Here is a 24,061-nt window from a genome sequence, read left to right on the forward strand (position 1 = left end):
TGCTGCCACCTTAAACTATGAAAACACTTTGCTGTTCGTCCTGCTCGCTTAATAAACAGTGTTCAATGCTTAGCACAGATTATCTCCACGGAGCTGACTTGGCTGTTTGGCTGGGAGGTGTGTTGGATAATAGTGATGAACTTAAGTGTGAGGCTAAGAGGAAAATCCTTGTGTTGGGAGTGGAAAGCTTTTTTTTTTTTTTTTGCTCATGTAGTCTGCTATATTTGTCGGTTCTGTTCCACTTGCACTGAACTCTGTAACTAATGTATCTCTATAAAAGTTTGCTGCAGCAGATGGGACAGAGTTTTAGAGGGCTTGTTCTGTTGCATCAACACAGCACAGCAGAATTTCCCCTGGGGACGAGCTCCCAGTTCTCAGGACTGGAGGAGCAAATGGGCAATCCTTCTTCCTTGCGCTTTGTCTTAAAAATAACTCCCTTCTTTTTCAAGATGAAACGAGAAGAGACGTGGAGAGGCTTCCCCAGGCCATGGCACTGGCTGGGATGATGTGCTGATGTTATCCCAGGGATGCTCTGAGGGGGAAAGAAGCAGGATGCAGATGCAGAATGACCTCCTGGCTCCCTCCTTCATCTTTCACCAAGTAAATTTCTAATAGGAGCAGTGTGGGGTTTTTCCCTTGGCTCTGCCATCAGTGGGATCTTGGATGCTCTGGTGGTGGCACGAGCACAGCCCTGTGACACACAGCTGCTGCTTAACTGAGGCTTAAGGACATCTATCTTTGTTGTGGGTGCAAAATCTGAAACTGTTCACAGTACAGATTTGCCCACAGTAAAAATTCTCCCAAAATTAAAGGTGTTTTAAGCATCTAGTGCAGTGGTTTTGCACTGCCTTCCCTTAGGAGCTCGAGGGCTGTTTCAACTGATCTGTAACACATCCCTTGTTCTTTCAGGTTGCAAAAGATGCGTGGCTGCTGCTTTCCCCCTGTCTCACATCTCAGCCTGTTCTTTGCTGGGGAGGTCAGTTGCACCTTTAAATAGTGTTGGAGCAATCTTACAAGGGTGAGTCTGTCCTCTAATATTGTGCGTTCTTTTTAAAGTTTTTTTATGACCTTGAGTAAAAGTAGTAAAAGAACTTTAAAACAACACACAATATTAGGAGGGCCCCTTGAGACACCTGTCCATCTGGGCTCTGTTCTTTACCTGTAGATATGAGCTTAAGATCTCTACTTGAGTAGTTCTGATTTATCCTTTTTAAAATCTCAAGCCTGGAGAGGAGCAGTGTGACACTGACCAGCTTTCAGACACCTGATTTTTCTCCTCGCTTTGTTTACTGGTAAACTTCCAGAGCTACTTTCGTTTCAGGCTCTGAGCATCATGTTCTGGCACAGTTCTGATCTTCATCATTCCCCTTGAGCATTCTCTAGTTTTTTGACAGTGAGTAATGGTCAGTCTTACTTTAGGTTTTCAGAGCTTTAGTTGATGGTAGTGACTGCTAGGGAGAGGAGATGATGCTGGATTATGAGGACCTTGTGAAACTTGAAATAGTGAAGATGTTCCTTAGATTCACCACTGGAACATAAATAAACCCATATATTTACTTTTCTCTTATAAATTGAGAGTGATGATTATTTTATTTTAAATTCTTTCCATGATGGAAAGAAAACTCTTGCTGTACTTAGGACACTTGGGACCTGATTACAAACTGCATTTTCAGGGGAGAAAGATAATTTCTGTGACCTAATGGGTCCTAATTCTGGTCCCTAATGGGCCTGTGTGCTGCTGAGGGGAGGGAGATCTAGGAAGTCTTTTTGATCTTTAATCTAACAGATGCATTTGGATCTCCCTCTGACTGCAGTGCTTGGCTCAGCAGGTACAAATATTAGATTCTACTCACTGCTTATGTGTTTGGCTTGGAGGAGGATGGTGATTGAATCTTGCTAAGGCCTCCCCAGTGCTCCTGCAGCTCCGTGATGTGGGATGTGATACTGTCTCACTGCCAACTGTGGATGTGAGTATTCTAGAGATTCATTCAGTTTGCAGCATGGAAAATGCTGGTGATCTGAAGATAAAGCATTGCCATGAGCCTAAGCAACATGGAATTAGGAAAACATGGGGATTTGTATTTTGACCTCTGGCTGCAGGGAGCTGGGTCACAGCGCTAAACCCAGGGTGGTGTTTTCTGTGACTGGGTGGAAGGTGAGCCCTGCTTTGGAGTGAGACTTTCAGAGTATTTTGGAGTACATTCAGAGGACTTGCAGCAGCCTCCCTCAGCTGAAGGAGGATTTCTGGTAGGAAATATATTCTTTAGGTCATCTTGCCAGCACATGAGATGGTGGCAGAGGGGAGTCAGAGCATCTCTGTGCAGTTTAGGTCAAGCACAGAATGTGGATGAGCAGGCTGGGCTCATGTGGAGCTTTCTGTGCTGGCCAGGACAGCTTTAGTGGGAGTTCCTTCACCAGGAGTGGGCTGGCCTGGTATTTGCCAGTAGTTGGGCTGCATGGATTTGGCGTGGCTGGAACAAGTGATTCTAGTGGCAGATGAGCAGTAGGAACTTTTCTTCAGATATCCAGTCGTGCTGGGTGGATGGAGAGAGGCAAAGAAGAGCTCAGGTAGTTTTAAGGATATCTAAACAGATTGTATCCAGGAAGCTGCCATTCCCTTTCCTTTCCTAGTTGTTCTTATACTGGGGAATTAGGAAGTGCCCAGCAGAGCTGCCATTGTGCTGGCTGGACCATGACTGATCTTTATTTAAAGATTTGCTAAAGTTTGAAAAGCAATTCAGAGTCAGGCTGTGGTTTGATTTGGCCACAGTCAGGCACAGCACAGACCCTCTGTCCTCTGCCCCAGCTCCTTCTGAGTCTGCACCAATTCCTGGAGTCTGTAGATGTGGGGAGAGCTGGACCAGGGAAAGTGTTTATAATGAAGAGGATATTGCCAAAACAAAATATCATAATTAAGAGCTTTGTGTACAGATTTCTCTTCAAATTGAATGTTTGTGCTGTGAGATGGCCAGAAGCTCCCTATGGAGATAACCTGACAAATGTCTTGGATTCTGGTCACAGAGGGGGAGAAGGAAACACTTCTGAGGCACTTCAGTGGCACTGAAACAGGCTCTGATGGCACAAAATACTGTGAGTACATCTGCCCCTTGAAACTTGATTCAGCTGGAGTCTCTTTGGCTGCCCTTTGTCTCAAGAGCCTGATACAGAGGTTTTGACAGTCTTCAGTGGAGCATTTTAAACTACAATCTGATACAGCCACACAGTTTTCCCTCAAATACTGCAGTGTGTCACTTCCTCATTAAACTATAGGAGACTCCTGCACTGATTGCATTTAGATGTGAATTTGAGACAGGTTTTATAAACACTTTTGTATTCACAGCTTAATATCCTCTTGGCATGTTTTGAGACTGCGGAAAGTTAGATCATCCTTCCTGGGCAGTGTTTACAGAGAGATTCCAGATCAATAGGAATTTTTAGTGGCCAATTGCTCTGAGTAGGATTTTTAAAGCCATAAAGAGTTTTTTTTTTTTTTTTTTTTTCTCTCTTAGATGCTGTCATGCCCCAGAGGAGTTGGTTTAGGGATGGAGCTAGTGTGAGGATAGCTACTCATTTTGCTTGGAAATGTGATTTATCTGCAGGACCTAAAATGTTATTTTTCCCAGAAGCAGCTTTATCTCTGCTGGGTGTGTGGTCTGGGTTACCTGCGGTGGCACCTTCTCTGTCCTAGGGCAGGTCTGCCTGTGTCTGCAGATGAGTGATCAGTAACTATGGCAGCCCAGGTTCATGCTGTTAGTCCTGGAGATGGATGAAAACAGTTCTTGCTGTCAATTCCTCTATCCCCTAAAGCAACAACCAATTGGGAGCTTCAGGAGGGAGAGGATTTTGAGAGAAAAGAGTTGGGATGGAAGAGAAAACAAGGGAGAGGTTATAGGAAGGGGAAATTTATCTTTGAACTCTGGCTGTTGCCAGGCTGTGTGGTTGATAAGGTTGTGCCCTGCCCTTGACTGCCATGCAAATATCCCTTTTGATAAAAGTCCTCTGGAATTTGGTGCTTCACAGCAGGAGTTGCACCAACAGTCCCCTCTTTATTGTTCTTGACTCAGTCCGGGTTTATCAGACTCCTTCCCTGGCTGATACCTTGTCTAACCGAAGCCTCAAGGAAGGGATTTGGTGCAAAGTGTGCCCCTGGGGTGCACATACATCAGCTGCTCTGGACAAGCTGCCTCTGGATCCTGCTGTGCCTGTGGCTCCTCTGGAGTGCTGCAGGCAGGGCTGATCTGGGACTGTCATGGGCAGTTTAATCTCGTATCCACTGCTCTTGTTTACTTGCAGTCAACAATTGGAGCAGAGCTGGGATTTATTGTCTGACTAGAGCTGCTCATTCCTCTAAGTTGGCATGGGTCTTGTGTCTTCTGCTCCCTGCACCCAGGTTTGACAACTGAGCTGTTTTAGTGCCCCAAGCCAAGCTGTTTTAGTGTCCCTCTTTCCATGGGGGAGCAAACTTGTGCTTCTGATTTCTTGTTTCAGCAGCACACAAACTGCATTGCTGCTCTGTGGTGACTAGGAGAGCACTGGGCTCTGGTTTCTGCTGGCTACATCATGGAATCATGAAGTTGGAAAAGACCTTTAAGACCGAACACAGCTGTTAACCCAACTCTGCCAAAGCCACCACATCCCCAGGGGTCATTTCTACATGTCTTTCAAATCCCTCCAAGGATGGTGACTCCACCACTTCTCTGGGCAGTGTGTTCCAAGGCTTGACAACCCTTTCATGGATGAAGTGTTTACTAATATCCAATCTAAACTTCCCTTAGTACAACAAGAGAACATTTCCCCTTGAGCACCAAAATATGGTTTTGTTTGCTATCACTTAGCACTGAAATTGCCACCTTCCAAGGGGTGCTTTGCTGAGATGAATCTGGTTGGACTGGTTTTGAAGCTTTCCTTCCTGCCACGCGATTCAGGGCTGACTAAGAGCACTTGCACAGTCTTTCCAATGGATTTCTTTTCCCCAGTACTGAGGTAGGTTTGTGCTGTGTGCAGTGAAGTCAGGCACGTGCCTCCAAGGGGAGCTTGCAAGACTTGCCATGCAGTTGTGGAGGAACAAGTGTGAGTCATTAAACATTTCCCACCACACACTGCTCTGGTGTGTGTGTGTGTGTATGTTTCTGAGCTTGTTTGGACTCGGATGCCTTAGCAGCAATTAGAACTAAGCTTGGTGGTTGGAAATGCCAGACTATCCTCATCAGGACAGCAGGATCCCACCTGTAAAACTCACCTCTGGTGTCAGTCTATCCCTGAGGTGCCCAGGCTTGCTTATACTTGACCAGCTGCCAGCTCTTTTTGAAGATACTGAAGGTACTGAGGATGCCTTTGTATTGCAGCTGCAAGTTTTAACCCAGCTGAGCTGAGAGGAGCCCAGTTAGAGATCTGTGAGACTTGTCTGGCCTAGGCTGCAGGAGGATGCTGCAGTTGGTACCCGAGCAGGGCTGGTGACATTCTGGCACGTCCAGCTCTCAAGGTGGCAGTTTAGTCACCAGCCCAGCCATTGCAAAACGTGCTGCCAGACACTCGGTGGGGAGGGTGTGTGTGCCAGAGACGTGCTTTGGAGCCAGCTAAGCAAAAATATCCCATGGCATCCCAGTGTCTGTTATCTCAGCTGTCCCAGGCACACCCTCCAGGCCAGCTTCTAGCTGGGACCTCCAGCTTTGGTTCACAGCTGAGCCCAGCAGTTGCTGATGGGACAGAAGCATGCCAGGGTCAGGCTGTGTTGCTCTCTCACTTCTGAAAGCACAGATCTTTGTGACAATTGGAGTGCAAGGCCGAGTTAGTGGGTAAGGAGATGGAGTGAGACCAACTGCTGAAGGCTGTAGACCAGGAAAAAACCAGCAGAAGATACGGACTCTTGTATTTAGAGTTAGTCCTGATCTGCAGAATTTTGGCATATATCCAGGTAAATACAGTACAAGTGCAGGCAAGAAACTGCTGCCATAACCAGCATGGTGAACAAAGGTATTTTTCAGGCATAAACTGTTTCCTAATTCATTGTGTGACCATGGCCACAGAGCAGATCCTGGGAGAGGAGGGAATTGCCCCTCTCCATCTCACTTGGCTGAAGCATCTCCACTGCTGCAGGGTCTCTGAGGTTCTGGGTTAAAGCACAAAAGCCTTTAAGTGCTTACTAATGGATTACTTGTCAGTACAATTAAATACTGAAGTGTCACCTGAGGGAAAAGTCTGCATTTTGGAGCATTTTAAAGTGCTCTTCAAAGTGAGTCTTTGTTTTGTAAGAAAGAAATTAAAAAGGGAAGGAGGGTGACTAATCTTTGTTGCGATGAGTATTGTAGATCTAATATTTGAGAAAAGCAAGGAGTAATTTGAAGAAATAAAAAAATTGAAGTTAAAAATCTTATTAATTTGAGTTATTTCAGAAGGAAGGTTCAAGGAGAAAAAAAAGGAAAAGAGGTGGGAGTCAAAGAAAATGACTCAGGTGCCATTAATTGAGTCTGAGTAAATCATTCAACTCTAGTTGCACATCAGACCTGCCCAAGGGGGCATTGCACAGGCTGGCAATGTGTCCTTTGCCATCAGGAGTCACAGCCTGTGGTCAGTCGTACAGGCTTTGGGTATGTGACCTGCTGCAGAGTGGTGTGCCCCAGGGCCCTCTCAGGGACATCAGAAGGAAGGAGACCCCCAGAGAAGGGGAGGATGTAGTTCTGCAGGCAGGCTGGCTCACTTAGCTCCCTCTTGGGCAGTGCTGTGTTTTGGTGGTGTGTAACATGGTCCTGTCCTGCTTGGCAGCACAAACTGCTGGGTTCCTCCATCTCTAACATCCGTTTTTTCTTTCCAGGCGTCTCGGTGCTGAGCTGGGGAAATCTGTGGTATACCAGGAAACCAATGGAGGTAAGAGAAATCTCTGCTATTTGCAACTGTTTTGAGGTCATCTTAGAAATGCTGGGTTACTCCATTGGCCAGACCTGTCTAAGAAGTGCAGTTCAGCTGCTCCTGGCAGTGCTAAACCTCCATGGCTGACCTTGCACCAGGCAATTAAACATGTTCCTTGTTTTCCCTGGTTATCTTGTTTGTTTGCCTGTCTGCATACTCTCCTCTAGAGTCCTGCCACAGGTTTTAGTTGCTGCCAAATCTTTTATGCTCCTATGCTGAGCAAAACATCTCTAAGATTTAAAAGTAATTCATTGCTTTTTCAGTGTCTGCCTTGTGAGCTTTTAAATTATCCTTTCTTTCAGCCCTTCCCTGCCACACAGAATTTACAGCTGCCTTTGCTTTTAAAAGTGAAAATTGATGGCTGTGCTGGGGAAAATGTGTCTTGGAGGTTGCTTTTGTTTTTAAGGAGGTTAACACTCTTCAAGTGTCCATTTTCAGATGCTGGGCTAAAACATAAAGATATTGGCCAGCAGAGTTCTGTGGCCAAGAGTCGTTTACTGTTTCAAGACCTCTGTTACCTTGTTTGCAAGAGAGAGTAGGACCAGAGAGCTGCTACAGTCTAGAGGAAGGGGTGGAGGATTTGTGGCAGTGCTGCTGCTGTTGCAGCTAGAATGGGCCTCACAATGGGAGAGCTGCTGTGGTTATTGTTGGGCTGGCTGGTGCATTCCTGCCCAGGAGAGCTCGCTGCCCTTTGGGGTTGGTTTTAAATCAGGTTGCTTGCTCCAAGGTCTGAAGTCGTTTTTCATCACTGCACAGCAAATCAGTCTGCTCTCAGCAGAGTCCTGTAGGGTTACTGCCAGGGCAAGGCAATTAGATTTGGAATTCCATAGCTGAGGAGCTGTTTCTCTCCTTTTCCTTACCCCTGCCCTCTAGCTCATAACTGTGTGGGAAAGGCTAAGGCAGGCACTTTGGGAAACCTGGAGTCGTTGCTTTGGCTTTGCAGAGCTGCTTGAGGCTCAGCTTCTTCATTTGAGTCAGGGACTGTAGGAGTGGTGCTCAGCAGAGACCAGACTTCCAGCCTGTGTCAGTGTTGAAATGTCTTGACCTTGACAGTGAAACTGGGAAGTTCTTACTCTGAACTCGGTGCTGCTGGTGTTGCCTTGAGCTCTCCAGCCAGCATGGAGCTGATCCCATGGTAAGCTGTGAAAGAGCAAAGTGCAAAAAGTGCTGAGTTACCTTCTTGGAAGTACTGAAGGTTGTTCTGCCTTGGGTGGTTAATTGCTCAGTAATGAATGTGCTGTTGACAGCTCTCAGCACTCCATGGAAGCGTGAAAAGGATTTCTCGTTGAGAGTTAGGTAAATTGTCTTCTAAATTCTAAAATTCTAATGTTTAAATTCTAAAATTCTAAATTCTATAAAAAATAAACAGCCATTCAGCCTGCTTTTGCTTTGTAAATACAGCTAACTCACTGGTATGTCATGCCAGCTCTACCCGGGTCCAGCCTTTGGAAAATCCACTTGGCTCATCTGTGTATGTATGTGCACAAAGGGCAGAGGAGCGAGTCCTCATCTGCCCTTACTAGGGGACAAGGTTGCTGCTACAACATAGTGTGTTGTCGCTGTCAACCTGATGTTTGGAAACAAAACTGACTCTATTTTCCATCCTTTTCAGAAACAAGAGTTGAAATAAAAGAGTCTGTCCGTGGACAGGATATCTTCATCATACAGACAATCCCCAGGTGAGGCACTTGTGGCTCAGTTTTGCACTTGGGATGTGCTTTGAATACCTGGATCAGCAGATGGTTCAGTGGTTTGCTCACTGTAAACCAGCACAATAACCAGTGGAACTCATGCAGTGTTGTCATTGCTCTAACTTATATTAAGGCCTCACATAGTGTTAAGCTGTTAATCAATTCCCAGGGGATTGATTGCAGCACTGAGATGCTTCCCATCAAATAGCTCAAGTGTGTCACTTGAGGCAAGAACAGGAGTGACTGATGGTTTCCACTGAGACATCCCTGCCCTGTGTGTTGGTGGCCTTTCAGGCTTAGCTGTTGGGTGACTGGCGTTTCCATCCCAGCATGGGTGATTTCCTCTGCCTCCCAACCACCAAGCAACAGAGCCAGCATCAAACAGCAGCTGCTGCTTTCATTGCAGCCTGGATTACTCTTCTACTTTTGCTGTAGTGATGTGAAACTGACCTCAGGTGGAAGCCCACAGCCTCCCTCCTGTACTTTTACAGTTCTTCATGATGGTGGGCCTTTTTGGGTTTTCTTTTGGGCTGTTCTAAGCTTGGAGTAAAGAGAAGTGCTGCAAGTAAGCAGGGAGCTAGAAAACCATCTGTAACCCCAGGAACCTTGCTCCCTGCTGGCTCAGGAAGAGTAATGGGACAGCACTAGGGTGATGAGAAGGGAGCCTATAAATAAATGATAACTGCAAATTGATCTACTGTGAGTAGGGGCTGTGCTGTTTTCACAGATGAGGTATTGACATCAACAAAACAAGAATATTCCTGCTCTAATAGCTTTTTCCAAGTTCTGCTCAGATTTTGGAGATCACAAGAAGTAACAAGTTAGAAGAGTTCAATTGTAGCTCAAAAGTAGCAGGGAGCAGAATTGCCTGGATACAGGATTTTTCCTTGCTTGCCAAGGAAATAGAGCCCACTGAGAATTCAAGTTCATTTCCTCTGTGAAATGCTTGGCCTATTGTAAAGAAATCAGTAGGACTACTAGACCAGCTTACTCGCTTCTGGAATTCCTCTTGCAGGCAGAAACATGTTCCTAGGGCTCATCTCTCTCCAGAGAGATGCCCCAAGTGTTTCCTCCCTCAGGGAGCAGCTAAATCTCTTCAAGATGAAAATCCCCTGCTGTAGGATTATGTTTTGGGTGAATGGTGCCATTCTGTTGTCCCTTGTGAAGGAGTTCTCTGAAATAACTTGTAACTGAGAGCTGTTCAGAGAGCTAACTCGGAGCATTAGGGACAGGAACAGTTTTGGGAAGGGAAAACCTCCCCTTTGGTTTTAACCTGTTGATCCCCTTGTTTTTCCATTAATTGAATTCAGTGATTTGGGCCAAGAAATGGATCTTTTTTAGACAGAATGTTCAAGGCCCTATAGGTGAGGAGCCAGTGTTGTGCAGCCAAGTCATCTTTCTTTCCTAAACTGCAGCTGTGCTATGCTGCATTGCTAGAGAGGACAGGTTCAAGGACATGTCTATTTTGCAGTGGGTTTCAGGGAGCTTTTCAGGAGAGTCAAAACAACAACTATGTGGAATAATCTAAGAATAGGACTTCTACACTCAGTAGTGGTTTGAAAAGAAAATATTAGGACTTGTTGGTAGAGAGGGAAACAGTTTTGTTATGCTGCAGTGTAAATGCACAGTCTGCATCTTAAATGCTCAGAGAGAACAGAAAGACCTGAATATTTGATACAGGCTCTCTGTTGTAAAAGCTATAGCACAACCAAAAAAAAAGGTGACAAGGACAGTTACCATCCAAGACTGGTGTGTGGACTGGCATTTGTGTGAGGGAAAATCAAATAGCTCATTTAGGCAATATTAAAACGAAGTTTGTGATTTTGTGATACCCTAAAGGCAAAAGGAGCCTGTTGGTGCTGATTGTCCATGGAGAGTGTCACATAAGGTGTTTGCTCAGCCTCCAAAGCAGGGGTGGCCAGAGATGGCCCAGGCAGAAATAAGGAGCAGCAAGGGAGGCTCTGGTGTGGTAAACAGGGTGTGGAGGATAGCTGAGCTGTCTCTAAGTGTCCTGGTAATGAGCTGCCAGCCCCTGTGTGAGGTCTTGGCTCAGCCCTCCCAGCAGTAACTAACTGAGCAGGGCTTCAGAGCTGGAGATGGGGAGGGCAGCAAGGAGCCTGGGATGCTCTCTTGGGTACCTGTTTTGGAGATGCTGGGCTGGGCTTCCTCCACCAATGTCATTTTCCCCAGCTGGTGCCCTTGGTTGGGGTCAGTGCCTCTTGCAGAGGAGCAGATCAATGATGGCTCAGCATGAAGCCATCTCAGCCCACCCTGGGCCCTGCTGGAGGGACAGACACATCCACCTCTGCCTAGTGCCTGTGCCTGCTGGTCTGCAGGAGTTTCCCAGACTCCAGCTTGGGATCCTGCTTGACTACTGGGAGAAGTACCCTCCTTGAATAACTTCTCCATCAGTGTGGCTACTAGGATGTCCTGCAACAGCACCAGGACTGCTGGTGCCTTTTGAAGTCCCAGTCTTGTTCTCTACCTGCTTTCCATGTGAATATGTATGTATTTTCAAAGAGTAAGTTGAAAAATAATGATGAGAAATACTAAGTTTCTCAGATGAACTTTAGATAGGCTTCAGTTTGACCACTTTGTTTTTATATGACACTGAGAGTAGCATCTTTTTCTTCTCTCACAGCCCCACTGGCACAGCTAAATCACCAAAGGGAAGAAACAGTTCTTTGTTGTCCTGTGTGACAGGGGGCTGTGTTTTATGTAATTCTTGGCAGGGTGCTCCAGAGCCAACAAAGCTTTCTTGTGTGTAAATGGCATTTGTGCACAGGCTGCTGGGGCCAGCAGGACAGCAGAGACCCAGAGCCTCACAAAAGAAGAGGCACAAGTGGAGGTTAATTTCCAAAGGAAAGGAGAGCAGTGGAAAAATGGAAATGGTCAGAGGTCTGTCATGGGTCATGTCTCTGGGCATTTGGAGAAGCTGTCTCAGGAGGAAAACAGGGCCTGAGCAATGTCTGGGTAATGTCCAGAAAGCTCTGCAGAGCTTTAGGCTGCTCTGTTTACTCCTCTGCTGCTGTGTGGAAAGATGGCCCAGTCAGCCCCTGCCCTGTCACTGTGGGCTGCACAGCTGAGCCACTCCAGCAGTGCCCTCCTGACTGGGCTGGGGACCTGGTGTGTCACTGGGAGCTGTCCCTGCTGGAAGCCCCCAGGCAAGGAGGTCTGTGTTGCAGGAGTGCCTGTCCTACCATCTGAAGCACGTGCTCTTCAGTTCCCAAAAGTTCTTGAGTCAGTCTGTGGTGATGCAGACAGTGTCTCTTGGTGTCGTTCTTAAGAACTAAAGAGGAACTAAGGGCTTAGCTTCTTTCCCCATGTCAAAATTAATTAAAATGCAGATGAATACTGGGCCACTCCAGTCATTGTGGGGGATATTTCAGTCTCATGACCAGTGACAGGACTTGAGGAAACAGCATGAAGCTGAGTCAAGGGAGGTTTAGATTGATATCAGGAAAAGGTTTTTCACCCAGAGAGTTGTTGAGCACTGAAACAGGCTTCCCAGGGAAGTGGTCACAGCACCAAACCTATCTGAGCTCAAGAAGCATTTGGGCAACACTCTCAGGGACAGGGTGGGATTGTTGGGGTGTCCTGTGCAGCATTCGGAATTGTACTCATGATCCTGATGGGGCCCTTCAAACTCAGCTATGATTCCTTCGCCTATGTTACTTTTTAGTTTGGTTGTTTTTTTCTTTCAAGAAACAGTCCTTTAACATCTCCTGTGCTGTTGTTCCCTCCATCTCTAGATAAGCTAAAGAGTGTGGAGATGCTGATGTTCACCAAAGTGTGATGTCTGGAGCTTATACTGCTCCAATTGCAGTATTTCTTAAAGTAGGAAAAATAACCTGACTTAGACTGTTAAAGAGGAAAATACCCTAAGAAATCCAGTGTGGATGAAGTTATGTTGGCTGCATGTATACTGCTTCGTTAAAAGACTATTTTATTTCAAATTACACTGTATCAAGTGACGTTTGTTCCAAAGTGAATTCTATACAAAGCCTTTTTTGTCGGATTATGGAGGGAAGTCATCATACACCTTATGTTAGAATATAAAATCAAATTCCAGTCCACAGCTCTTGAGTGCTGGTGTTGTGTCCTGTACATGTAAGAGTTGGTTGTAATTTGTTGTGGCGTGGTGGAAGGAGCTGTATGGCTGCAATGTGGGTCTGGCATACATTAGCCTGAGATGTAGCATTATTTCCTTGGAATTTTGGTGAGGGGTGGTCTGGGTATAAATGGAAAAGGAGTTGCACTGGAAAAACACCTGCTAATATTTGGAATTGTGTTCAAATCTCCTAGAGATGTGAATACTGCTGTTATGGAGCTGCTGATCATGGCCTATGCACTGAAGACTTCCTGTGCCAGGAACATCATTGGGGTCATCCCCTACTTTCCCTACAGCAAACAGAGCAAAATGAGGAAGAGGGGCTCCATAGTCTGCAAGCTGCTGGCTTCAATGCTTGCCAAGGCAGGTGAGTGTCCCAGGGAGCAGCAGCACGGCAGGCTTGGTGCTGCTGGGAATCCCAGAGGTCATCTGTCCTTCTATTCTTCTGTTTCATGTGGGGATGTGTTGCTGAGATCTTGAGCCACATTGGGGGAATTAATTTTCTTCAGCTTTCTTTGTAACTTGCACCTGGGGAAGTGGCCTAGAAATGTTATAGTGAAATACAGTGTCAGCCCAGTGCTGTGGCATCACATGCCTGTTTCTCATTATGTCTGTGGAACTTTCTGTGTTAAACTGTTTATGATTATTTTATGACATGGCATAATAGTCTGAGTAATAGCTAAAACAGGCTGGAAAATGGAGGTGTTGAAGGAACTCCACATGGGAATATTATTAATAAATTGTTGTCTTTTTCCCCCTTAGGTTTAACACACATTATCACTATGGACCTTCATCAAAAGGAAATCCAAGGCTTCTTCAGCTTTCCAGTAGACAACCTGAGAGCATCCCCTTTTTTGCTTCAGTATATACAGGAAGAAGTGAGGTTACTCTAGTTCTATGTATATCAACTTGTCTGAACTCATTTTAGTGTGATGGCAGCATTGGGCCTCTGCTTAAGTAGAGGTGGTGGTGTCAGTCTAGGTCAATCCTTCTGTTAATTAATTATTTCTCAGGGGGTACCTATTGCATGTTTCATGGAAAGATGTTGCACTTCTCTGATTGGATGGAAACTGAACTGCAGCACAAGCAGGAGAGGAGCTTGCTCTCTGTGGAGTTAGTGCCATTTGAGAGATGCTACTTGTGCTCCCACCTCTAATCGCCTCTGAAATCCTGTTAAACTGCTCCCCTTCTCCCTTTGTGCTGTGCTGGATTTCTGACTGCTCTGAATTATTGATAGACTTTGTCTTGGGCTGAGTGTAGGAGTGCTGAGCGCAGCAGCGCTGGGAGCAGGGCACAGAGGTTTTATTCTCCATGTGCAAAAGATGATGATTTATTCCCACATGGTGAGAGCAAGGCTTCCCCATATGGGGAGGGTTAAACTTAGTCAACATTCCCACCTTTGCAGAATACACAAATACTGGTGTTGGAAGCAAGTGCAGTTGCCTCTCTAGTTTCTTGTCACAGAATGAAAATTTGGTTCTGGGGAGGAGGATGGGTGAAATTATTCAGCTGTGTATCAAGCCAGTTACTCCCTAGCAAGAAGGTCTTTTTTTAATTAATTAACTTTTTATCACATCCAGATTCCAGATTACAGAAATGCAGTTATTGTAGCCAAATCTCCTGGTGCTGCTAAAAGGTAAATGGATGCTTTGCTATCTGGTTAAAAGTTACTTGGAAAATACCTGAGCTGGTGGAAGATATACCAGGGAAAGTATGGGAGGGTGACAGATGGATTGACAATCTGGTCATAATTCTTTTCTGGCTGGAAATGGGATAGATGTGGTGCAGATAGACAGCTGAACTTTGTAGTCCCACCCCTATGGGCATAAACTCTGGCAGTCTCACTGAAATGGTTCACCTGGGGTCAGACTTGCTGCTGGAGTTTCAGCAGTACCTGACCATCTCAGAAAGCATTTCCAATGTGGAGGAACACAAGAGAGCCTGTGGTGGGCTTTGGGATATTAATGAGGAATGAAGAGTCACTTCCAGTGAGGTTTCTTGCAGACATACAGCCACAGAGGTGCAGTCTTTGCTTGCTGTTGGTGTGGGAGAGACTTGCTGTAGTGGGCTGTGAAGCTGCATCGGCCCAGCAGCTTCCTGAGAGGCTGTTTTTGTCTTGCAGGGCTCAGTCTTACGCTGAGAGGCTGCGGCTGGGGCTGGCAGTGATCCATGGAGAGGCTCAGTGCACGGAGCAGGACATGGATGACGGGCGTCACTCGCCTCCCATGCTCAAAAATGCAACTGTGCATCCTGGCTTGGAGCTGCCATGTAAGATCAAGCTTCTCTGCTTACCTTTGGGGGAAAAAAAGGAGAAAAGTTTGGTGGGAAATTTCTGTTGGTTTATCTGTGTGGGTGTAACCAACCTAAAGGCAGTTAGACCAGTGGAATTTTTTTCATGGAAAGGTTGATATCAGTGAGTTGTGGGAGAAGTCACAGGGGAAGGTTTTTATTTAACTCCTTCTGGCCATGCAGAGCATCAGTATTGTCTCCTTGGCCATGCCTGCTCCATAGTGTTAGACTGACAAACCTCTGATAAAGGTGGTGCATTTACAGTGTTCAGCAATAGAATTCATTGAGCTGATGAAACAAGGGAGATGTAAAAGTGTAAGTAATGGGATGACAAGCACTAAGACAGGCTGTTGGCTCCATTGGGTAGGGGAGGGCTGGTCTTTGTCTTCCCTTCTGTGCAGCCATAGTTACTGGTGGAAATTTTCTTCACCTTGGCACCTAGATGATCATATTCCAATGTCTGTTTGACCAGGTTTTGAGGTTTATGTGGCTGGGGTGATTAGGTTCTCCAAGAGCATTGTTGACCTGCTTCTGGAGCTCTTGCTATTGATTTGGGAGCAGAGAGCAAAAGAAAAAGAGAACTTGTATTCTGGGAAATGCCATCCTCAGAATTGCTTGTATTCCTGCAGCAGTCAAATAACAGTGCAATCAAAATCCAGCTCCCTTTTGGGAGGATTTTAGCTTTCTATGCAGGTGGTGGCAGGACAGAAATTGGGAGCAGGAAGGTGGCAGAGAAGTGCCCATGGGAAAGGCAGTGTGCTGCTGTGTGTGGCAACACCAGTAGTGGTTTGGGCTACTGATAATCATCTAATCTTTGGAAATTTAGGAAGAACATCCAACCAGTTTGTGGGCAGCTTGTGGAGGGGAGGCAAGTAAGACTGCAGGCATTTTATATCACCCCGGTTGTGTCTCACTGCAATACAATCAGTTAAACAGTGAAACTCCTCTTGGGCCTTGGGGGGCAGGTGAGGTTTGGCAATGAAGTTTGGGACGTTATTGTTCTCCTTCTGACAAGGGTTTTTTTTTTTCATGCCTGTCCAAGGAAGCAGGAATTTGTATGGTTATTCTTCACTTTCTCCTTCCCCTCCTATTCTGGAGGATGCTGTCCCCCAGAATATCAGTAGCTGACATTTGTCTGCTACAGAGGAATTATGTGACTGTGTTTTTATTTCCAGCCATGTCACTTCAGAGGAGCTCAGCTGTGGAAGGTTGTGCTGCTGGAGAACCCTGTAAATGGTTGTTCATATAGAAATATGCCCTTGTCCTGTTTAGTTATGAATCCAATGGAAAATTGTTTTCAGTCTTCAGCTATCCAAACACAGACTAATTTGATGTATATCACCACTTTCTTATTTTATCTCCTGCTGCACAAACTCAGCACTTGACCAATGACCTTATATCCCAGCATGCCTAAGGCACAGGGTAAAACAGTTGAGCTGTGTCTTGGCAGCTCTCTGTCATGGGGTGGACTGTGGGGCAAACTCTCAGTAGAAGTTGCTTTTCTCTGCAGTTTTCTAACCTGAGAGATACCTTATTTTGAGTGAGCTGGGTTCTGGAGGTGCGGAATTGAGGTTATCCCTATCTAAAAGCAGTCTGTACATTCTGGTTGTGTCACAGTCTCTTGCCAGACAGAGGTGAAAGTGCAGCTGGGATGGCAATGCTGTGTCTGTGCTGTGTCTCATTTCTTGTCCAATTCAGTCATTTGAAAAGCATCTTCCCACCTCAAATGTCACGTAATTCCAAACCCTCATTCAGCTCTCCCTTCCTGGCGGTGAAAGCTCTGAGGGCAGAGCGTAGCAGGGTTCAGCTGTGTGGTTGGTTGTGAAAGGTCAGACATGTGCTGCTGCTCAGAATTGGATATTCCTTACACCAAAACTGTCCCCAAACCCTCCAATTGTCAAAACGGAAGTGGTCTGTGAGTCTGCCTGGCTCAGCAAGCAAACCTGGGCCTGGCAGGTAGGAGGTTGGGGATGTTCCTGGGGAGTGGCTGAGACTTCTTATGGAGCATCCCACTCTGGGCTACAGCCAGATCAATGTGGAGCATCCCAGCCTTGGTAACTGAAGCTCCAGACAGTTGTGTTAGAGCCAGGAGAGAGGTGAAACCTGTGTTGGGGAGCAGCCCCAGAGCCATGGCTCGTGCTCTGTGCCATTCTCCATGGGCGTCCTGGTGAATTGGCCCGGCTCCTGTGTCCTGGCATGCACCTTCTCCCCCTGTTCTAGCAGGGATCATGTGCCTCTAATTAATGAGTGCTAGGCAGTGTAATGGCTTATTTATTGTCCTGTGAGTGTGGCCTAATGTGATATTCTGATTCGTAGGGAGCCACAACAGAAAAATGCCAGAGGTGCTTCTAATTGCTCTTAAAATGCTGCGCTCGAGTGGCAGCAAGAGTCCACAGCACTGCAGCCCCTGAAATCAGAGCATTGGAGACAGGATGTCACTCCAAGGTTATTCCCTTTGATTGTGTGCTTTTGTGTCTCAGAGCTTGCAGCTGGCTCGGGGCTGTGCCTTAACAAATGCATGGGGACTCTTTGCCTGTTTCCTGGAGAAAAAGAGTGGAGCACCATCTGTTAAATCATTTCAGTGGCTTTGGAATTCAGTACTTTGTACAGAGAGCTAATGGTCTACTTGAATCCCAGAGCCCAGCAAACTGCCACAAAGGGAGTTTGGGGGAGAAACTGGAGTGACCATGAGTCTGTTCCTACTTCCCTACCCCCATCTTGCCTGTGTTTAGGCTGGGCACAGGGGTGTTTTCTCTCCCTCCAAGGTTATCTCTACACAAAACAGTTAATTCTTGAGCAGCCTTCTGCTCCCAGGCTCTGTTGTAAATGCAGCATTATATTTCTTGGTGATTGTCACTTTAATTCGCACTGTCAGCTCCAAACAGGATTTATTTTAGTATTTCTTAACCCATTTTTGACCACTTAATTAAAGCAACATGTTTACACACCTGGGAATATTCTTTCTTAGTGCCAGTGATCCTGCTTTTAACATGTGGTACTTTGGTGTATATTATGCACATCTGAATGAAAGTGTTCTTTGATATTCTTGTTTTATAAAAACATAGTGGTTGGTCTAGTTTTTTTCTCTTTTATTTTTTGTCCTCAGAAGCTACAGATACCACAAGCATCTTTTCTTACTCTCCAGAAAAAGTCAGCAACTCTTTAAACCAAACTTGTACATGATCCAAGGGGTTACACCATGCAAAGTACCACCATGGCTTATTTCTGTTACCCTCTTCTGTCTACACACATAGAGGGTTTGTGTCTGGGAGGAAAATATTCTTTTATTATTTGAATAATTTTTCAAGGCACCTCCTCATAGCAGTTCTGACTTGCACATCTTGATATGTTCAAAGATTTTGAAGAAGAAGCTGGCTGCACTAACCCTTGTGTAGACTCTCATCACCTTGGAGCAGTTGAGATTTGATGTGGTTGTGGGTAGATCTTTGGCTTGCAATTTTTTTTTCTTTTTTTTGCAGAGAAAATTGAACAAGGAAAAGGGAGAACATCTCTTTAAGATCCGGGTAGGTCGACACGTTGCCTACCATTCTTTAAAAATAAACCAAAATTGAAATACAGCTTTTAAAAAACAGAGAGAGATGCAAAGCACTGCTAATGTTGCTGGTTGCCATGTTAGCCTTTAAGCATAGCAAGGAATGTGTCTGCTTCCTTCATGGAGTAGAAGGATGCTGACTTGCTGAAACTCCATATCTCTGTGAGTAAAATAGTGCTGAATTTCAACTCCCCAGGCCTGTTCACCGTTTGTGTAGAAAAGTTTCCCCTGACCTGGCTGTTGTAAACAGAGATGGCACTCATCAGTGGATACACACAGAGGCTGGGATGGCAGCCAGGTGGAATCCTTTTGATACTTCACAGCTCCCACCAGGAGCTCTATTGCTGTCCAGACTAGAGAGAAAACTCATAACTAATCTGAGCAGGTCTGTAGTGCCTGTAACTGAAATTTACGATCTGCTTATTTCTCGTGGTGCTTAATCTTCATTTATTACAAATAATCTTCCTTCTCATAAGAATATTTTTCCTTCAGGGTTTAGATGTGACTTTGCTTTTGATAGGAGACTCAGAAATAACCATGCAAGGGAGGCTGAGGAATCTGTGCCATGAAGAGCTGTTGATTAACTCTTCAGTCCAAGGTAGCTGTGACTTTAACTGCAAAAACATGGCAATGAGTGATGGGACTTTGGGCAAAACAGAATTACTGGACACCTTTTATACAATTTTGTTAGGTTTATGGAAAACCAGCCTGGAGTAGGTCATGGATGTGAAGAACAGCTCTACACAAGAATCTTCAAAATTGTGGTGCTTACAATTGCTTTCATCATATCCCTCAGTGTGAGTCATTCACCCAGCTATGCTTGCACTCTAAGCATTCCCAGGCACTGATGAGATATGGGAATAGTACTGGATCATCCTGCTGTGCAGGATGGGGAGTTTGATGTAAGACTTTTTTTTTGGTGAGGAGAGCAAAGATCAATATTTAGACAGGCTTTTTGGTGGGCAATGGCTTGTGTTCTCCTGCTGCTCAGGTATTACACTGAAGTGGATTATCCTAAAAGAGAAAAATCTTGCTTTGTCTGAACTCCTTGAGGCACTTGAGAGGCCTCTGTGGCCAGAATCCTGGCAAGACCTGAGCTTACAAAAGGAGGGGCACCGAGTGCCTTGGTAGGACACTTTGCACGCACTGTGGAGAGTATAAAATAGGGGTGTGGGGTGTGGAGGTGGGCCAGGTAAGTGTTACAAAATGCTGGAGGTGCCTCTTGGCTTTAGTGGTTAGATCAGCCCAGATTGTCACCTGTTGACCCACATTTGCCCACCACAGTGTCCTTTCCATGCTGGAGGTTTTTGTACCAGCATCCCATGGCAAGTGAGAGGTTTGGCAGATGGACAGCAAGTCCCTGGCCTGTACTGGAGGCTGGTTGCTGTTTGGTCTGAGGGCTGTGTTACATCTGAGCACTGTCAGTGCATCTTAGTTCAGATTTCTGGTATTTTTATGATGCTGCTGGAATTTTGGCAGGATGTGGTTTTGCATGAACCCTGTCAGTGCAAAAGTAGTGTCAGGAGGGATGGAACCTTATTTCCCAGTACATCTCTTCACTGTATGCCAGGTAGCACAGCTTGTCAGTGTATCCTTTGATCCAATTGCTGGTTGCACTGGGCTTGTTAAACTGAGTTTCAACTGGATTTTGTCCTACTCTTTCCATTAATCCACTTAAAAAATAATCAGCAAATTTGTTTCTGCAAACTTCCTTAAGCTGTCTTTGCCTGAGCAGGTGGTATTAAGGTTCTTACACCCTCTCAAAGACCCCTCTGTGTTTGGTGATGTGAGAAGGCAAATGAGCTGCAGTGCAAGTCTCTGGTCCTACAGATGATTTACTGAGTCCAAGAGGTAAAAAGTTGCACCTTGTAAAGCACCTGCCCTTTGAGATGTGCTGCTTGGAAAAGCCCATTTGTTGTTCCCAGTCATGGAATGAACCCTTTTTCAAGTCCTGTGCTGGAACACAGAGAAGGTCACTGATATTGCCCATAAACCAGGTGCTGCTTTATAACTCTCCTTGCACAGGGGTCTGTTAGAGAGTTGGAATTGCTTTCTGTTTCTGAGGTCAGTACAAAATCCCCACAGAAACAGAATTTCCTCTTTATGCAGCAGTGCTGTTCATTGGGGGAGAAAAATGATGATTAAATGAAAGTTTCTCACTTAAGTGGGTGTCAGGATCATGTAAAGCACACCTGTGTCTGCATCAATGTAAGATGTTTAATGGTTCAGCCTCTTGTCTAGTGGAACTGTTGGGGTTTGACTCAAGCCTGAGTCACCTGGACTCTTTTTTTCCCTTCTTCTTTAGTGATGATGGCCAAGGAGAAACCGCCAATAACTGTGGTTGGAGACGTTGGAGGAAGGATTGCCATCATTGTGGTATGAGTGTGAGGGGAGCAGGTGGGGGGTGGCTTCCTCACAGCATCTTTGCTTCAGCTGCTCTCTCCCTGAGGGTCAGAGGGATGGCTGGTATAGGAGTGGGAACATGGTTTTTAGACACTCTTTTCTCCAATAGTACTGGTGGCTTTGGTTATTTCAACTTTCTGTTGAAAACCATTTGCACTTCAGTTCTTTAAGCCCTCAAATGTCCTTGCTGCCTTGATTCTAAGTGTCAGATATCTGCAAGTAATGAATAAATCCTGGGCACACAGAGAACTCCTGAAGTGTTAAAAAACCCCAAACAAAAAACTTACCAAGCCTCTCTTATTTGCTATGCCATGCTGCAGTGTAAGTAATCAACATGCAGCTACTGCCCCATGGAAAAACAGGCCTTGCTGATGATAAACTGCAAGTGCATGTGCAGGGACTGATTTGTTTCCAAGACACAGCATTTGTTCTCCACACTAGCAAAAGGGTCATTAAACCAGGGAAATAGCATTCACTGATTAGTCATGCACGTGGCTGTCCTCATCAGCAGCTGAAGTAGACAGGGATTCTATTTTTCATCTGTGTGCATGGCCAAAGCTGCAGTAGCCTGCAGATCCACTCCTGCTCTGCAGGCTCTGTAAACTTCTGGCTTTGATGTTATTTCTGTTTCTGCTCAGGATGACATCATCGATGACGTGGAAAGCTTTGTAGCTGCTGCAGAGATCCTGAAAGAGCGTGGAGCCTACAAGATTTTTGTGATGGCTACTCATGGGCTCCTGTCAGCAGATGCCCCTCGTCTCATAGAGGAATCCTCCATTGATGAGGTGAGTCTGCTCTCCAGACTGCAGAGTGAGGGCTGGCAACAAAACTCACAAAGTGATGTCCTTCTCAAGGCACGTAGCTCATGTCTGCAATTACTCATTTAATCAGGTTCTTTCGGTTAGCTGGTTCTTCACTGGAACAACAACAACAAAAAAGTGTGTGTGATTAATACTTGCTCACATCAGATCTGCTTCCCTAGTGTATTTTCTCCCTAAAAAAAATATTAGTCATCCCTGCCTGGACACTTCCCTCCCTGCAGCTGGGGCTGTGTGGCTGCCACCTCACTGTGCAGCCTCTCTGCCCCAGCTGATCAGGGGCTGCTGGTACATGAAGAGAACAGGATTTCAAACCTTAGTAATAGATCCTGTGAACTGAGTGGACCCATCAGCCTGCTGGAGAAGTGCTGGTTATGCTGGTCCCCTCAACAGACTGTCACAGAGAGGAGACCATTTATTTTAATCTTTTTTCCTAATATGCAGGAGTTCTCCCCCTGAACTGTGAAACAGCAGTACACACCCCTCCTGGAGTCAGTCCAGGGTGGCTGCTCAGGGAGGGTGAACCTTCCAGCAGCACAACTTCCTTTCTTTTTTTGGCCCTCCCTAGGTGGTAGTGACCAACACTGTTCCTCACGAGGTGCAGAAGCTGCAGTGCCCCAAGATAAAGACTGTGGATATCAGTTTGATCCTCTCGGAAGCCATCCGGCGAATCCACAACGGCGAGTCCATGGCCTATCTCTTCCGCAACATCACTGTCGATGACTAGACCTGAGCCTGCCCCTGTCCTGGATTCCACAAGAGAAGGAAATCTGCATGGAAAGGCAATACCATAAAACATAGGCATAACACAGCTGTTTATTTTTGTAGGAGTGTTGAGGTTTTCAGGGTCTTGAGCCATGAGATCTAATAGAAAAAAATTAACCTGACCAGCACTTTACAAGTCAATAGAAGGGGCCACTGGCAGTGGGGGGAATTACACCTTAATTGAGAGAGATGGAGAAATGAGGTGGTGTTGAATTTTTAAGTTCCTTTATTGTTTTTTTTTGTTTTTTTTTTTTTAGTGTGTTTTCTCTTGCCCTGTAGGGGCAGAAAGAAAAGCTAAACAGAAGTAGCTGTCAGCTTGTGAGAAGGGAACAGGGACTGCTCATTGCTGTGTGGGCAGCCAGAGCAGCCTTTGGGGTTGTTTCTGCCTGTGTCTCACCCCAGAGCACGGAAGGGAATGTTCAGGGTGTGCTGCTGGCAGAGCTGAGCCAACAGCAGCTCTGTGCCAGCTCAGTGGCCTCTCCTCTCCTGCACAGCAGAGCAGGGACTTTCATCAAAACTAAGTTAGCGGAACATCCCAAAGGACAGCTTAGGGCAACCCATTGGCAGGGCTGCTCCCATCCCTGGGTCAGGGACCTGGGAATAGGCTCACGTGTGTGTCCCAGCAGAGCAGGGAATGCTAGTTAATGTGTTGGCCTTTTCATTTTGCGAGCTTTGGATCATTATTGCTCTTCAGTGATGAATCATGTGAGGGTCTTGGTCCTCACTGGAACAATTGTCTGCACTGCAAAACCAGGCGTGATTTTTGGAGTTGCCTGGGGCTGAGTTTGTGGCAGAGTCTTGTGGGGAAGGGAAGTTGGAACAATATCTGCTTCTAATGCAGCTGTGCTCTCCAAAACACTAACACTGAACCTGCAATAAAAAGTATAAGATTTTTCAGCTTTGGTGCTTCCTATGAATCCTGTGCCCTCTGAGGAGCTGCTGTGTCTATTCAGTGGGGCTGTTGCTGTAACAAGGCTCAGTTGGCAGCTTGTAGCCTTCTTCCACAGGGAAGTAGGACTGGCTGATCACTCTTTTCTTGAGTGATACTAATCTTTGGGTGGAAGGGACACTTGAGGAAGCAGCACAAGGTGCATGTGGAGGGCTTTGTCTCCAGGATGATATAAACTCCCAAACTGATCTTTCCCCTTGATGAGACAAACACACTCCAGAAAAGCCTACACCACTAGTCTGCTGATGTGAAAAACAAATAAAAGCTGCTGGAAGCAGTTGCTTCAACAGCACAGGAAATGTTTAGTTGTTTAGTTTTGGTTATCCTTATTCTACACTCTTCTATTCCACTCCAACGTATAAAATGTGCCAAGAGGCCAGCAATGACTGAGCAGGACAAGCCTTGCATACCAAGGGAAACAAACAGGCCTCGGCATGGAGTGCTTGGACCACCTTCAGTATCCAGCATGGTTAAGCCTCCACGCCAAATTCCATGAGGGATCTGCAGAACTGGATGAGGTATCAAAGCTGTTGATGGGTTTTCCTGCATTTTCAAAGTACCACAAACAAATCTCAG

At 45.8% G+C, this 24,061-nt stretch overlaps 1 protein-coding gene across 9 annotated transcripts in view; it reads left to right on the plus strand.

Moving 5' to 3' along the window:
• PRPSAP1 (phosphoribosyl pyrophosphate synthetase associated protein 1) overlaps positions 1-23,433 on the plus strand; it is a 32,336-nt gene extending 8,903 nt beyond the window's left edge. For 4 of the 9 annotated variants that reach the window (XM_053960596.1, XM_053960597.1, XM_053960598.1 and 1 more), the window contains exons 3-11: positions 6,812-6,864; positions 8,519-8,585; positions 12,903-13,075; positions 13,471-13,586; positions 14,289-14,344; positions 14,831-14,976; positions 20,856-20,926; positions 21,592-21,738; positions 22,340-23,433. In XM_053960596.1, the coding sequence (XP_053816571.1) occupies positions 6,812-6,864; positions 8,519-8,585; positions 12,903-13,075; positions 13,471-13,586; positions 14,289-14,344; positions 14,831-14,976; positions 20,856-20,926; positions 21,592-21,738; positions 22,340-22,498 (988 nt within the window). In that variant the 3' untranslated portion in view covers positions 22,499-23,433. Of the gene's footprint in view, positions 1-909; positions 1,019-1,438; positions 1,968-6,811; positions 6,865-8,518; positions 8,586-12,902; positions 13,076-13,470; positions 13,587-14,288; positions 14,345-14,830; positions 14,977-20,855; positions 20,927-21,591; positions 21,739-22,339 lie in introns of those variants that run through there. The other 5 variants (XM_053960599.1, XM_053960601.1, XM_053960604.1 and 2 more) reach the window with 5 other exon arrangements.
• The last annotated feature ends 628 nt before the right edge of the window (positions 23,434-24,061 follow it).

This window comes from Vidua chalybeata, chromosome 19, assembly GCF_026979565.1.
Source record: "Vidua chalybeata isolate OUT-0048 chromosome 19, bVidCha1 merged haplotype, whole genome shotgun sequence".
NCBI classification, from domain to species: domain Eukaryota; kingdom Metazoa; phylum Chordata; class Aves; order Passeriformes; family Viduidae; genus Vidua; species Vidua chalybeata.